The 18,334-nt window shown below is 27.6% G+C and overlaps 1 protein-coding gene across 1 annotated transcript; it reads left to right on the forward strand.

The window, feature by feature from the left end:
- Positions 1–535: 535 nt before the first annotated feature.
- Positions 536–18,065, forward strand: eve (homeobox protein even-skipped). Its single transcript, XM_015513011.2, has 4 exons — positions 536–1,052; positions 8,723–8,964; positions 11,537–11,694; positions 12,495–18,065. The coding sequence occupies exons 2-4, from the start codon at positions 8,778–8,780 to the stop codon at positions 13,407–13,409; spliced, it is 1,260 nt and encodes a 419-aa protein (XP_015368497.2). The 5' UTR covers positions 536–1,052; positions 8,723–8,777; the 3' UTR covers positions 13,410–18,065.
- The last annotated feature ends 269 nt before the right edge of the window (positions 18,066–18,334 follow it).

Genomic DNA, 18,334 nt, shown 5'->3' on the forward strand with positions numbered 1-18,334 from the left:
CGTTGCGTATATAACGACGATTCTAACTACGCGTTGGAGGGATGATACGTGAGTTGGCGGGGAGGGTTGAGCTGGTAGAAACGCGGATGGGCGCGCGCGCGTGGAACACACCCCGACCACCAGTAGCCACGCCCATCCCCTTGATATCCTTCGTTCCACCACCGAACAACACAACGTGCAAAGAACGAGCGACGGGCGTCGTATAATCGCAGTCGCAGAGGAAATCAATTTCGCGTGAGTATATGCTGGATGGTAGGAGGGAGGGCGTGTACATGGTGCTAAAATGGGAGTGAACCAATCGCCAGAGGGATGAACGCCGTCGCTGCCACCACCACTGCCACAGGATCGACGAAGGGAGGGACGCGGTGATAGTATCCTCGAGGGGCCCATGAGTCTCATTTCACAACGCGATAATATACCTTATTATAACGCATTCGCGTGTGCCGCCGCTTTCTGCACGCATACATTGGGAACGTAATGTAGCAGTGCGTTTTATGCGCGGACAGAGGTACGTGGGCGCACGCGCAAAGGGATGAAGATATATAGAAATTGAGCAGGGGTGGAGAGTTAGAGTGAAAGATAAGGAGAGAGAGAGAGAGGGATAGATTGGGCAGGCAGTCAGACCAGATATATCGTCGTCAGCCAAACCGGAAAGGACGTTCAATATTAAAAACCGATTTATACTCTCCTCCGCTCCCACCTTGATCCACGTTAACTATAAGCCCGTCGTCTCCGGTCATCCGCCCCTTCGCGCGCCGCGCCTACTACTGGCCTTTCTGTCTCTCTACCACCGCCTCCGCTTCCACGGTCGATCGTTTTTCCGACACGCGTCAGGATGGATCTTTTCGTCATCCACGCGAACCCACATGCGCACACACGAGAGCACACGCGACAGTCCACACATACACGCCACACGTTAGACGCCACAGCCACAGAAGCTGCAATCTTGTAAACGCCGCTGCCGGTCGACAATATTGTTGTGGTTGATTATTTGCCACGAAACCTATCAGCCACCACAAACGTAGTGTAACTCTTCCATCGCCGATTATAAGGTGAGTTGATATACAGCACATCATATTACATAGTGTATTATAGATTATCAGGTTGGTTGACCCATGACGATTGTGCTTTGTGGATGACCCGTCTAGCAATATGATGGGTTTCCGGACATCGAGAATAAAACGCCTATTGAATAGGTTTCTTGGTAGGTATGTCCATGGAATATAGATTACCAGCTAAAATATAATGTAGGAATATAATATATAATATGTGAAAGTTTATCCCAACTAATTATTATCTCGATATAATGTGTTAAATATATTTTTAAACATTAATAGGTAAGTAAATATTTAGCCATATAGTATCTAAAAGATGTAATTCTAGTGTGAGTGGTATAGTCTAAAAAGCTTATATTTCATTTTCACGATAGAATTTCTAAGCATCATGATGAAACATTACTGACAACCGTTGAATGTTTTTGGTGATATGAAAGTAAAAAACTTGCCATTGCAGATTTTGATTTAAAAAAAAACCAGTAAGCGTGGCCATAACTGATTACCTTTCATTCGTAATTGTTTTGATTGGCTTGAGATATTTATATGTTATGCTTTTTATTTTATGTTATTATCTTCTAAAGAAATAGGTATCTTGTTTGTTGATGATCGATTTACACTAAATTAAATTTCATCAAATCCGGCAGAACCTTTTGAATATAATATTTAATAAGACATAGCTAATGCAATAAAAAATTAATAATAATTGTGTTATGAATAAATTGTATATAATATGTTATGTTACATAATTACGGGTACATACCATCAACATAATATAACAAATAGTATTCATCGTGTTTACCATTTTTATGTTTTATATTTAAACCTAAATCGGTTTCAGTTTCTATATATTGTTATAACTATTCAAGTCTGTAATGGTTATTTTTTACTAATAAAAATAAAAATTTTATAATTTAAGTATCTATTAGGTAAGGGTTAAGTCTTATTTAAAAGATAATATTTTAAAATATTCAAAAATCCATGCCGTTTCCTTTTTTTTATTATTATTATTAGCTCTAAGTATAAAACTATTATATTCAACAATTACAATATATAATAAAACAAACGAGCAAGTGGTTCACAAGAATTAAAATATATAAACGAACTATAAATATTAATATTAATATATTATAGTAGTAATAGTAGTATACAGATAATGTTATACAATTGTAACGAGTTGCATAATAGATAGGATGTAGATATAGGTTTTGTATAACTACTGTTTCACTTAAAAATCAAAAATAATTTATATTGGGGAGTGTTAGGACTGTCAATGTCATACAAATTTGATGCATAATTATAGTTTTAATATTTAATGATACATATTCATATACCTATTTGATGTTTCTTTTTTTTTAATCAACGTTTCTCGTAGCTTTATTGTATCTAAATAATAAATATCATTATAATAGCTTATATTAAATAAATAAATAGGTAATAATAATTAATACCTATTATAAAAATATACAATAACATGTAAAAAAAAACTAGTTACTTATTGTATACGAACCTAAATATTATAAAAAATACTTATACGATAAGTAGGTAACTTATAAATATGCATTCCTATATCTAATGATACATAAAACATGCATGTGTCTTTCTTCTTGCTTATAATTACAAAAAAATAGAATAGGTAGCTTATGAAATCTTACATCTGTACGCTATACATAATTTATTATCCATGTGGTCGAGGCTATAAATATAAATTTAAAACAAACTATTATGCACTGTTAATATGTTAAATATTAAGCAGGTATCTACTAGTATGATAGTACTACGTACTAGTATGATAGATCAACCTTACTAATTAATTATTCCTCTTAAAAAATTACGACAGAAATATAAGTATAACATATTATGTTGTTTTAAGTTATCTATATTAATAAATTGTTTATACATTTCACAATAATAAATTAGATCTAATTATAATTTTCTAGAAATCAAACACATTTGATGAGAAATTTAGGGATTTATTAAGAACCAAAATAAATTATAAATATTTATATACATTATATGATATGCATATATAATAACTAAATTTTAACGTTGCGCCCAATACTGTACCTATCTAAAACCTATTATTAATTCTATAATATTAAGATATTTTTATATATCACTAATTTTTCCACAATATTTTATCCCGTTTTACACGTCTGTCTTGAAATAAATAAAGATATTACAATTCATTAATAAATACTTTCAAATTTCCAATATATAGAGAGATAAATAAAAAAAAACTGATTTTATTTTACTATTATAAAAAAGTTAAAATATTAACCCCGAAAATTACATATTGGTCATATTACATTATTAATTAATATAATAACTTAATAATCAATTACAGTTATTATATTGATCATAGTAAAAAAAATAAATACTCGTATATATATATATTACATAGGCACCTATTTATTTCTGATAACTATGTGTAATTTTTCAAGTCAGTAAAAAATGTACTTATTATTAATCATGATGACATTATTAATTTGTGTATTATGTCTCTGTCTCTCTGATCCCGTCATACATCCAGCTTTCCATCCACCTCAACCAGATTATCGCACCTTCCAATCTGATCCTCCTCTTGAATTTTCCACATCTTTCTTGGCTATATCATACCACATTATTCTCAGTTTTTCAATGAGTTTTTTTCTAATGGATTGTTATTTGGTACTTAATGGAGTAATGGGTATTGGTTAACCCAAGTGTGTCCTGCAGTACTTTGTTTCTAATTGCTTCATCTATAATCAGTTTTTGATAAAATGATTCCAATTCATTATTCGTCCTTATCATCCGATCATTGATTACAGTATCTTTCAAAGCCCCGAAAAATCTTTTCAAAAACTGGGAATCTGATCTCTTTTGTTTTTCGGATTACATTTTATTTTTATAAATGGATATCATACAAATTACTACACAATATAATATAAATACATTTACATACGCATTTCAAGAATATATTTTACTGGTACCATCTGAAATGTGGATATATCCATAATGGTTTTATAGTGGTACTGGTTGTTTTGTTAGAAAGACGATTCTAATAATATAGGTACTCCTCTACCTATACGAGATTGATTATACAATATGCAATGCCGACAGCAGGTATATTGATTCTTTTATAAATAAATAATTTCAATCCTTATGGCCCTATATAACCCATTTATGTGCCGAGAAAAAACCTATTAGTGTAAATATTTATACATTTGTGCTAAATAACTGATGTATAAATAAACAGTACTTTATTCGATCAGTGTATTTAATAAATGTGTTAATTAGAAAAAAACGTACAATAACGTCGTACATACTATGCACAATACAATATATTGTATAGTATTTTACCAACTTGATAATTTTGTCAGATTCAAATTTGCATTTTAATCACTATCTAAAATGTGTGGTTTAAATTCTATACATGTATCTAATCCACCAGAATAGGTATAGAGAATATAATATGTCTATAAACTCAAGTCTCAAGTTTCCTTGTTTTAGGATATTTAATAAATACTATTATGTACTTACAATAACTTAGTCACAATTATAATTGTTATCCATAATAACAAATAAATTAGTTAGAATAGTGAAATTGCGGTTTGTATCATATATCTAGGTATTAATTAATGATTTTTGCTACGAGAAAAAAGAATTTTTCGGTTAGCTCTTTTTTATTACCTACAGATACTTATTAACTTTACTAAACTAAATGCAAATACCGTTGGATTTTTCTGTTGCGGAGAATGTATAAAGACCCGATAGATAATCTAACGGCGTATACTTATTTAAAGCAAATAATAAGTATTATATTATTATTTGTAACAAATATATGAAATATTTGGGTATTTTTTCAAATCTATGTCATACTAAAATATTGTACCTATTTTTATGTAATACGTTACATTTACATTTTAGTATTTATTAAATTATTATCTATAAACAATATTAAGTTGAGAAAATGTATTTATTTTAATAAACATTCGAATACTAATAATAGTATATAGAATATTTCAGGGAGAATAAACGTCACAAATAAAAGTGAATTTATGAATTATCATATACCTATATAATTTTACCTTCCTTTTATTAAAATAATTACAGAAAACGATCATTAGTGTTTTATTAGTTTATCACAATTTCATCATATTATTATGATCCATAGTGTTATGTAGTAGATTGTAGGGTACTTCTATTTGGATAATCCAAAAAACAATATATTGATATTGAAATCAATCGATTTTATAATTGTCGCTATTATTGCAAACATTTTACTGTTTATCTAACAGCATAATATTATGTATACTTTATTATATTTTAGTATATTTTGGCTCATGGCTCTTTGAAATGTGTCTTAATGTTATAATTTGTAAAATATAATTTAAAGAAATCGCCCCAGTGTTATTTACTCTATATAATACTACAATATAGTTTATTATATTTATAATATATATGTAATTTATACATAGTATATGTATATTGTTTGTGCATTGTATATTTTCAACGGAATTTATGTCTCTTATTATTATTCTAAAAGATTCAATCAGATATTACAGTTTCAAATTAATTGCATTTCGTTAGTCTATTATGATAGAAAGTAGAAAGATTTGATAGTAATTAATTTAATTATATGTATTTTTTTTTTTTTGCACAAACATTTCTAATATTGTAATTTGTTTAATGGATTAAACTGGTTTAATTATCCCGAGACAAAGTGAATGTCTGTACGTCTTTTTAAATTAATTTAGAAACCATATTTTTTTAATACCTATACATAAATGTTATATGTATTTACTTACGTACCTACTTCTTAGAAATTTAAAATTTAGTTTAAAGACATTTTTTTAAGTATTTTAGTCTCCAGTCCTCGCGAGAAAGCTATAATTTTGAAAAAGTAATGATAGTTTATATTAATTTTTTTAAGTAATAAACTAGTTTTTTATTATTTGTTTGTCCGACATCAGTTATATGCCAACGGTTTGTGATAATCGCGTTAAGTTAACAATAAGACGTATATTACGTTATTGAAATTAAATAATTAATAATTAGAGTAATTATTATTCATGATTATTTTTTGAGTTTAGAATTAATTTTAATATTTAATAAAAATATTTGGGACCCTATGTTGTATAAATATTTTGTTAGAATTTGCTATTCAAGGCATTTTTAAATTACCTTCATACATTTAAATACACATAAAAGCAAGAAAACAAAAATATATATTACATATTTATATAGTTTAAGGTGTAGTTACCAATGTTACCATATTTCACGATTATTATTTAAGTATGTACTCTATTTTCGTTGGTGCTTACAATATGATGATGTACCTGTACCTATTGGTATAGTATTTTGTATGCTTATATTATACCCAATCGCTTTATAATAAATACACATATTTTAACACGAACCTATATCACTGTCATAATAGAACTTACCTGTTAATAATAATTACAATGAACTATATAAATTTATAAGCTGAATTCACTGTTTTTTAATTTATTGGCTAGATATTTACTACCTGTGGAAGATTAAACTTTAAATAATATCAAATATGATGATATTTAATTCTACAGTTGCATTCAAGTTAACATTCAAACTATTATTGGAAAAATAATTCCTTTTTATATTATATTCATTGTTACTATTCCCTTATATTGACATAATTTGAACAATGACAATAACTATGCAGTATGTAAATAACCATCTTGGCCTTCTTGTACGTAAATGTGTTTCAATTATATCTTTATAAACATCTCCAATATTAATGCATTTAAACGGTAGGTACATAAAGAGTATAATAAAATAAACAATAAAATTAGAGAAATTTATTTGAAAAAAGTAATAAGAATATGAATAAAAATAAAAATAAATGTATGGTCCATAAAGTACCAAAATAAAACTGTTAAGACATCAAAAATAAAATAAACCTAATATAATATATATATATTTATTTCAAATAAAACTACATAATATTGATCTTAAGTATCGTAGATTTTTAATCATTCTAATATGTATAAATAAGAAGAATAAATTGAAGTATAATAATTATAGTAAAAACGTTTGAAATGAAAATATCGTTTTGTATTAAATTAAAATTAAAACATTGATAGAGGAACAAGTGCAGTATGTTAAATAAATTAAACAAAAAAATACCTTACGTATTTAATTTTTTTATTAGGTAGGTATTAAAATGTACTCATATACCTAGCATTTTCATTTGCCCTTTATAAGGCTAAAGAATTTCTGTGTGATTATATTGTAGTATGGTTAGGTGGTTCTAACCATAAATTTATCGAAAATTTGTTCTTAATCACTCTTTATAACTACATTAGCTTTATAGCTTTTATAAGTAGGTAATCTAAAAGTGTTTATAACTATTCTTAAATTTATGAATACATGGAATTTAAAATTATTGCATAGATAACCATAACTTAAATGTTTTTCTTTTCGGATTTTTGCTATCATGTCGTCCATCATTGGATATTATAATTTCGTCACTAAAATAAACTTTTATAAACTTTAATAAAGTAATTTATTTAATTGGTATATCTTGGTTTTAACATTCAGATGTCACTTCAGCATAGCAGTAAAATGATGGGGTCCAAAAGTGCTATAGCCTCCCTAGAATTTAGATTAGTCACCACCCATCTCATACGAGTAAATGTTTTATTTTATTTTTTGTTACATATTTCAAACATATTATGTTGTGTACAGAAAAATAATAGGCTATAGCCACCAACCTATTACCCTACAAATGCAATCACACTATGCTTATGTACATCGAACATCCTGTATTTCTATAAAATATTTAGGTCTATGTTATACCTAACTAAAAATTTATTTTCATCGTTTATATATTTTATGTCAAACATTTTTAAAAATGCTTATGTAGCAATGATCGTACACACATCCAACCCAATGTGTTTGTTGAAATTGCCTGTATTTATAACATTATTTCATAAACATAGATAAATGGAAACTTTTTATTATAATGTACAATGCGGTATATTCAAAATAAACTATTGTAATATACACAACTTACTCAACTAGCCGCTCTTAATTAAAATATGACAATTATTGTGGCTCGATATTACTGATATTTAACACAAGGCCTTAAGAAAATAGGATCAAAAGATAAGCACGATAGTGATTAGTATTCAATATTTCAATGTTTGCAAATAATAATGATTTATAAAATAACAATATTAAAGACCAAATTAAAGAAAAAACATTGTCAAATTCACTATTATTTCAATAACACCAATTTATAAATAGTTCTGGCACTTATGAATTTGTTGAATCTTGTGATAATTATTGTGAAATATGACAATACTAAAATAAAAATAATATTGTCTCCTAATGTCATCCGGGATACGGAATATCACTTATCGATCTGGTAACAATATGGTAACAATAAATTGGCCACTCTAATTTATACTTGAAGAACGCCGATATTGTATTATGTACAACGTTTCATACTTAAATTTGAATAATATTTAGAAATATTTGTTAATGTTTTCAATTATTTTTATTTACTGAAAAGTTTATAAAATTCTAACCTAACTTAACATAGAAATTAATATATCCGAAATATTTCTAGTACATCTTTTAGCCGATTTTCAGGAACTAATAAAAATAATAAATAGTAAAATGTTATTTATTTTTTTACATTTCAGGCCGTATTAAAACTGTAATGGTTTTCAAACAAAATATACAACCATTGTCCGAGATATGCATAACTCAACGTATGCTTGTTTGTCAAGATCAAACAATACAAATCAACCGTCATCCGATCAAGAAGGCATAGATCGTCAAAACAGTTTAATGTTTACCAAACTTCCGTTACCAAAATTAGAAAATGATTTACAAAACTATAATTTGAGGTTGGACAACAGGCCAAACTCTGAACAAAACAAAGGTAAGTACATATTATATAACAAATAAAATTAAAAAATTTCAATTATAAAAACCAACAATAATAAATATTTATAAAACCATTGCTTTAGTCAGTTCAGTATATTTAAGATCAAATAATAATCATTTTACAAGTCATGTCTAGGTTTAAATAATAGTAATAAATAAAAATTATTTAAATATTATTATTTTTTATAATATATACACCGACATTTTTTTTATAATTAAAATGATTGTTCATATCTTGAAGTTCTAGGTACGGAATTGCTTTACGGCAATTATTTTACGGCTTGCTATAGATTAATACTCAATATATTATCCGTGTGTTTATGCTCATGCGTTGATTTTAATTTCACAAGCTTTACATATTATATATTTAATACTTTTGATTTTACAAATGACAAAACATATATTTTGTGAATAACTCATATTACAATATTACATATGAAATCCTCCTAAAACAATCATTTTTCTTAAATGTATGTAATTTGAAGTAGGTAGTATTTTCTATAAAACTATTTTAATTAAAATACATATCTATTGAAGTGACATTTGATTAATTATATTAATAAGCTATTACTGTTAGCATAGTATTAATAATTAAGAATAAAAAAATTAGGATAGATAAAATCGATTTGTACCTAGAATCTGATTTAATCGAGACTATCTTAAAAATAATATTAATAAAAATTACATTTTTTTAAATGTGGGTCAGTCGTGGATGTCGCTCTGTTGTACATTAGGTTACAAGTGGGTTACTGACGTTACTGTAATGGATAGAATTAAATTTGAATCCAATGATATTATATTATTGACTTATTGTATACGAAAAAAGATTCTAAGCGGAGACGGTTTATCTCTCTAGGTTGTAGAGTCTAGGATATATTATAGATTATTGTTACTTATTATTAAAACTTATAAAAATATTTGACTTTCCAGTGGTTTTTTTTTCGTTCAATTAATTTCGAACACTCATAAAAATTTAATTTGACTTTCTAGTAGACAGTATTTTTTTGATAAAGATAAACAAACTTATAAGGAATCGTGTATTATATTTTCAAATCTTAGATTCAAAAAAACAATTTTTTATGAATTTCTAGCTTAAAATAATTTGCGAATTTTCGTAATTTTTACGTATGTTGTCAAAATTCAAACTTTGAATGCTTATAAAAAGAAAATTGTGATTACGAAATTCTTTTATTTTTCAACAAGCTTTTCTATCCAACAAATAAATTTTTATCAATATTAATTTTAAAAAAAAAACTAATAATGATCGAAAATTGCATATGCCAATAAATAGTTCAATTTAAGTCGAAATTTTTTGAAAATTGCATGGTGGGTATAATATAATTATATAAATATTCGGTGAAAATGTCATGTATCTATGGTCATTTATTTTAAAGTTGCATCAAAAACCAAAATTGATTTTGTCGAAAACTGATTGTGGGTGATTTTCCCTTTAGTTTGCTTATCCCGATTATTTAGAAAAATATTAAGAATAAATTTAGAATATGAGAAATAATTTAATTTTTACATTGGATACTTCAAAGTACTAACTAGATTCACTTTCTGATCTAACAAGGTACTGAAGTCGAAAATCGAAGCATTTTTACTGCCCCAAAACGTGATGACAGGTATAAAAAAATACACATCATAGTAAACTCAGTACACTCCTCGCTCTAATCAAAATTTAAAATTTATAAATTTCAAATGGCATTCCGTAATCTGTTCTCATAATGCTTCTTGCCTATAGTGACGTTCAGTTAGATTGACTTGTTTATAGTCCGGATTTCGTACTCTTTTAGGTGCCAAAAATTTAATCCACTACCATGGTGTAGCTAAATTGCCTATCTTCAACGCCGTGGAATCATTATTTTATATAACATTATTATGTCAAGTTAGCATATATTATGCTAAAACTGTGAAATTATTATCAAGTATTTGCTAAATTTTGCTATAGTCACTAAACTTTGAAAATCAATACTCAAACATGACAATTCCAACTCTAATACACTAATACTGGGGTTAAATTTTAAAACTTCTATAGAACCAGAATATGTAAATCAACATTTTTATAAAATGTTTTTGTACTTTATGAATAGAACTAGTGCACAAGCAAAGATGTTATGATTGTACATAAATTGCAAATTATAGGTGCGCTATGCAAAACTCCAAAACGGCCTAAAAAATCTAAACGATAACAAATTTTTTGTATTAGTAAATTATACATAGTCCTACAATAATGTGTCTGAGCCAACTAAAAATGCATTAAATAAAAAAATTAATAAGAAATTATGATATTTTAAAAGATGGATCCAATAGAATCGAAATGCAAAAAAAATGTGTATCAAAATAACGTATTAGGAATAAACATTTTTAATTGATTATAATATACAAAAATACATACTACAACATTGTCAATATTATTGAATTATCAAATATATGTACCATTTTATATCATTTAATTTATTATAAATTCCGATAATCATTATAGTCTATATTAAAATTTATATTCAAACAATCAATATTCTCCAAATGCTGTTTTAATGTATTGATAATTAATAAACAATGATTAGATGGTACGGCAGATCAAACTATAAGAAGGTATAGAACAGCATTCACAAGAGAACAGTTGCTTCGATTAGAAAAAGAATTTTATAAAGAAAATTACGTGTCCAGGCCGAGAAGATGCGAGCTTGCCACCGAATTAAATCTTCCCGAATCGACAATAAAGGTATGTAATTTTATACTAATATGCTCGCCGTATTATTGCCGGCTTGATAGAACTTATACGTTTAGCTGGTGATATATTTTATGATGGGAGTGATGGGACAAAGCATATAGTTTATAAGTATGTTATGCCAAAGTGTTATTACTAATATGTGATTATTATATACGGAATGGAATTATTCATAAATATAAATCTGAGACTATCATAGTCACTCAACAACTATATCTGAAAATTCGTTTAGATAATTATATAGTTATGTAAAATCGTTAATTTATCTTGAAAGCGTGATTTTAAGTGAGTTGTTCTATCGCTTATATTATTTCCACGTCAGACAAACCTAATTTTTTTGTACTCGATTTCTATCTTTTTTTTTAATGTGCTTTTCTTTCGCTTTGACTCAAAGCTGAATTTTATATATACTTATACCACCCGATTCACTTATAACTACTAAAGAATAATTATATTGAACCATCTTTAATTTTTTGGGCTAGATTTGTAGTCATGTGTACCTAATAGGTACTTGTTCTTAGATTTAAATTTTATGCTATAATAATGTCGCCCTAGGACTTCTAACGTTCAAAATTCATTCTATTGATAATGGACTAAGCAAGTTGTACTGTTCCTGATTCGTATATATTTTTAATTTTATTCTTGTGACTTTTATAAATATATAGATAACCTGAAATGCTAAAAATATATCTTAAGTGGTGATATGCGATGGCCATCACATCATACCTGACACTACATCCTGAATGTTGTATATTTGTCTCACGCCAACGCATATTCTTGGTTAATAATTTCAGGTGTGGTTTCAAAACCGGCGGATGAAGGACAAACGGCAAAGAATCGCCATGGCGTGGCCGTATGCCGTATACACAGACCCGACGTTTGCGGCCACGGTGCTGCAGGCGGCTGCGGCCAGCGCACATGCCAACGGCACGCTGCCCGACATAGCAGCCATTGCCAATGCCTACCAGTACTCAGCTGCAGCGGCGGCCGCAGCCGCTGGGCCATCGTACTTCCACGGTCCTGGAGGTGGTGGCAGTGGTGAGTACGGTAAGTTCCAGCCTCAACACTATGTCGGCCCGGTGCCACCACCGACACCGGCCCCACCGACCCAGTCCCTTCAGCAGATGATGAAGAAACCATTTGGTCCGTTCGTCGGCCATCATCATCACCATCACCATCATCATCAATTTGCGGCCGACGCCTCTGCCATGGCCACAGCCAACGACGCCTCCACGGCTGACTCTAGTAATGGCCACCATCATGCTGTGACCAGTTTTGACGGCCACAAAACTGTGACGGCCGATCAGAAACCGCCTTCGACTGCAGTGGAAAATAATAAGGCGTCGACCGCAGCGGCCACGACATCATCGTCGTCGTCGTCATCGGCTGCAGACGCCGCTGATTTTTCAAGCGTGGCCGCTGGTACGAGCTGCAAATGCGGCATAGTCGATTGCGTACTGACCACTTCCGGAAAACCGGTCAGCAATAATGGCGCGATGGACGAGTCTACGCCATCAAGCACCGGCCGCGTGCAATCACAGCCATTTTTCATGACATCTGGCGCACCTGAAACCGGTAGGGATGAGTCCCTACAGTCGGCGGAATGTTCGTTAGCAGTCCACAAGCATGTCTACCATAAGGAGTACGCCAAAAACAAACTATTCCAGCCTTACAAATCGGACGTGACGACGGCGAAACTCAATCTGTGAACTATAATACTATGCCTATAATAATATAGCACATGCAAATATAATAATATTATTATTAAGTATTTACCTAGTAAGTATAAGTATATTATATAAGTAAATTATAAGCGTATAGTATGACTACCCGTTGCAACACTTTATTATTTGTTATTATAAACAACATTAAACTGCAGTTTAATACTATAATACCTATAATATTATGATATAATAAACAATTTAGGTACGTACTCTATTCGACACTATGCATATATTATTATCGTACTCTTCGGAACATTATTAAATTATTATTATATTATCACGTACAGGGTGTGTAAACATAGTCATAATAATACGTGCAATGTTTATGATATCAGTGGAGTCTGACCACACGCTCTAATTTTACCTGTAGGCTGTAATACAATAAATTATTAATCTAATAATATTATGGTATCCTTGAGTAACTATCGATATAATGTTATTGTTTCACTAAATCCTAAACTTCAAGGATAAGTACATAATTATTATTAAACACTAGGTCCGGTGTCAAAATCTTGACGGCCAAATATATATTCCATTAGATAGCATGACATAAAACAAAACTCTATCGTTCACCCCTTGAAAATGTCCCACCATCATGGCCTTCATCTATACAAGTATTTTATGCACTATGATCGTTTATTTTCGTGAACTTCCTTCGCGAAGTTTTCGTTTTTATACAGCTTGAATTCAAATTTGAATTAGACGACGTGTAATGAAAATTATTCACCTCACGACAACGTGGAATTTTCACACACGATAAACAATAAATAGTGAATATTTTATTTTATTTTTTTTTTTTTTTTTATGAAGGAATTATACATTTTCATAAGACCTGTGTGTCGTTTTTCAGATAGAATAACATTGTTTTTATGAAATAGATTAATATTGTTGCAGACTAAAAGTATTCACTACTAATTTTAAATCGTTCATTACCATAATTACAAATCTCATTATTTGAATACAAAATAAGTATATCATGTACCAATAGCATTGTAATGGCCACGTTTCTCAGTCCTCACCTCATACTGCCAGATTTAGAGATGTAAGCTCTCATACATTTATTCGTGAGGAACCCTGATTAATAATTAAGGCCCTTTTCAAATAGTCAAAGTTATGGTAGGTACCAGAGGTACCTATTTAGTACATTGTGGGGATCTCACGGGGCATGGGTATTTTCCTCTAATGTCGATTTAAGCTGCGAAAATATTATGTGACATAACTTAAAGAATTCAGCACACTCCTCGCTTCTCGGCAAGTCAACAAATATATGAATAACTAATTATTATTTATTTATTTATTTATTCATCCTTGTACTTCATGCATTAAAAATATATTTGACATGAAACACAACTATAATATATATCTACCTAATTTAAATGTTAATATTTCATATTTCATGCCATATTTTCCCATTCATTCATATTCTCCTATTATTTCATAATAATTACCAATCGATAATTTTAAATGCCGATAATACATTTATACCATTTTCTTTTGTTATTAACAACGATAGTTTGTATGAACGTATGAACATATGAACAACGGTAATAGTCCGACACATATACAGTTAGACAGCTAGTAACAATTTGTTAAAGCCCGCAGGGTCTAATGCTTGACCGTAATTTGACTTCATAAGTTAAAATTTTATTAGTCAACTGTTTTACACTTCATAACACATTTTGTAGGTATGTAATAACAAAATAACCAGTAAATTTTTATTTTTTTTTTATTTATGTTCACTAATGAAACAAAAAAAAAAAAAAAAAACAGAACATATTTCGATTAATCAATTATTATGTTCATTAAATTATTATAGATCAACAACAGCAGATGTCTTTTATTAATCCACTTCACACATATTCATGTTATATCATTGAAACTTATTAATCATTATAAGTTATTACAAGCCTTTTTTTCTTTAAATAAACAACTAAATAATAAATAAATCAGTTGATGTGAATATTAGAAAACTGTATGTATATAATAATATTCTGTTTATAGCGTTTAATAAGACTAAGGAATTATGATAAAATATAATATATTAAAAGCATAAAAGTTGATATTCTTATCAGAATTACATTATATGGTTTTGAAGTTCACAGAGTTTGAAATAAACCGGCTTTAGAATAAAATTATATGATTGGAAAGCAATATTACAGTAAAGAAGTAAATGTCGTATAATTATTTTGCTTTTTCTTATATTTTTTGAGAAAAGTGAAATTATTTGAAGACCTTTTCCGTTTTTATTAAAATTGTGTAAACGTAAAATTTAAAATTAACTAGGTATAAAATTAAGTGCACAATGGAGCGCAAAAAAATATACCTACCTTGTGAAAAATTCATATTTTTTTACAAATAATATTCCATGATTAATTAAACAACATAATTTTGTGTACTGTTTCATTTTCAAGAAAAACACATAGTCACTAATGCATTTTTAAATGTATATTTATATCTTATTTTAAACATTATATTTCCAAGATATTAAAAAGGCATTAATGGAAGTTTTTTTAAATGTAATTTTATTCATCATAGTTCTTACAAATATTGATTTGATATTTGAACAAACTAAATTCACTTCTATTTTGCAGTGTAAAAATACTCTTTAAAATGTCTTTATAAAAACTAAAATGTTTAAAGTATCTATACTTATACTTTAAACAGCAATATTTCCATAGAAAAATAATTTAAGAGGATTTCGTTTAAAATTACATTTAATATTTAAATTTGTTTGATTAAATCAAGAACAAATGATTTTATAAATTGTATAATCATCTAAAACATTGTGATTAATTATTATGATACACGGGGTTCATATTTTATAAATTTGAATATAATTTGAATTTGGTATTTTGTAAATAATGATTTACAGAAATAATATTATTTTACTAAAATGTATGTACTACGTAGATGACATAGAAATGTGTAGGTACGTACCTATAAGAACCATTTTCTAGGTAACTATATTAGCGTATGAATTGTATTCTAACATTTACATATGTTTATTCTGGAACTTGTAAACCTTTTAACATAATATCTAATTATTTATACTTTTTTAATGTTTTGTAAGTAAAATTATTACAGTTTTATAATACCACATAATATAAGAACGCTGTATTTTTCTTCTTTTGCTAGCATTTAGTACTTTTAAACATGTTGTATTAACTAATTATTCTAATTTAATAGTTTAAGACTTACGAAAAAATGTGGGCGCCGTTGTAGAAAAACAACTTTAATTTTGTTTACAAGTTTATATGTATCAGTGTTGAAATTTCTAACAACTATCACACTTAAATATCATACTAATTTTACAATTCGATTGATCGTAGCCTTGCACTAACTTGTAAATTTGTACCTTCATTCGCCTTTAAACAGTAATTTGTCAATTGCAACTGGACATTCTTATTTGTGTTATATATTCAATATTTAATATTTAATTTTTTTGTTTTAGTATATAATTTGATACTGACTGAAAAAAATAGTACATTTTGTTTATAAAATCATTTAATCAAAAAACGAAACTCAAGATTTATGAAGATTAATGATTAATCTAAAAAATAATAATTTAGTTTTTAATATTTATTTAAGATTTATAGAATATTTAAAATGTAGTCATAGAATTTTTAAGTAAACTATTAGACATTTAAACTTTTATTATGAAACTACAATTTATTAAATTAAATTACGTTTAAAATCAACTAAAATGGTTGTAATGTACCTTAGACACCTTAAATAATTCATTACATTTTGTATATAGATAATATTAGAATTTTAGTATAGTTAATCTTGCTATTTAAGTATTTAAGTAATATTTACTTATTTCATTTATCCAACTGAATTAAATTAAGTTTAGTATATTAATAATAATATATTATAGTATTATGTATAAGTAAATAGTTAATCTAATAAAATAATGTAAAAAGAAGAACTCTAGGTACTTCATTTAAGAGTGTTCCAATTACCAGTAATTTATGTTGTACATTTTTTTTTTTTTTTTAGATAGTTAGATCAAACTATTGTGAACAAAATAAAATCATTTATATATAATATATATATATATATTATATATACATATATAAGTGTATATAATAAAATATTTAGGTACACTTAATAAATACTACTTTACTCAGTTGAATATATTAGTATTTATAATTGGTAGAAAATTTAAAGTTTCAAGAAATTATTAAAAATTAACATAATTTATGTTCGCTAATTTATAATGTATACCTGTATACCTAAAAGAAATCATCTCAAAGCATAACAAAATATCCTAACGTTTATTGCTATTTAAACCTACTATAAATATATAATAGGTTATTATTTAATTTTTTGAAGAAAATTGTGGTTATATTTTAGTTTTCTTTGGTGAATAAAAATGGCCTAAATATACAAAAGTGACACTGTATATTATCATTTTAATAATAATATGTACGAGTATACTTACATAAAATCTTATTCACTCTTAGGTTTTATTTCATTTTATCAACCATTTTAGTAAAAAAAATTATATATAACAGTACACCTGTTTATAGTATATAATATCATGTAAGAATGACGCTAGAAAAATCGATAAAAAACACAACTTTGGTTTGTTGCTTAAATTCTTTCGAACAAAAAATAACATGATATTATGTACTATATTTTTTAATATCCTATTGCCATAAAACTAAAAATATTTGTTATAATATTATAAGTAATTAGGAATAAGATAAATATTTTGTATACTGATTCTATATAAAAGTAGAATATAATATAATAAAACCATGATTATTTCTGGTATTAATTTAATGTTGAAATTATCATAATAATTATATATTCATGTCCATTTCACAAGAACTGGTATTTATACAACTACTTTTTACAGATGGATAATTTTCTTCCAATTTTAAATTGAAGACATCACGAATCTA

This window comes from Diuraphis noxia, unplaced genomic scaffold (genome assembly GCF_037042655.1).
Source record: "Diuraphis noxia isolate RWA-SAM2 unplaced genomic scaffold, SU_Dnox_SAM2 contig0001, whole genome shotgun sequence".
NCBI lineage: Eukaryota > Metazoa > Arthropoda > Insecta > Hemiptera > Aphididae > Diuraphis > Diuraphis noxia.

Bases quoted from the DNA above. Each gene is read 5' to 3' on its own strand.
- eve (XM_015513011.2), top strand. From the start codon at position 8,778: ATGCATAACTCAACGTATGCTTGTTTGTCAAGATCAAACAATACAAAT. The intron at 8,965-11,536 runs GTAAGTACATAT...AACAATGATTAG, and splicing joins AAACTCTGAACAAAACAAAG to ATGGTACGGCAGATCAAACT. The intron at 11,695-12,494 runs GTATGTAATTTT...TAATAATTTCAG, and splicing joins TTCCCGAATCGACAATAAAG to GTGTGGTTTCAAAACCGGCG.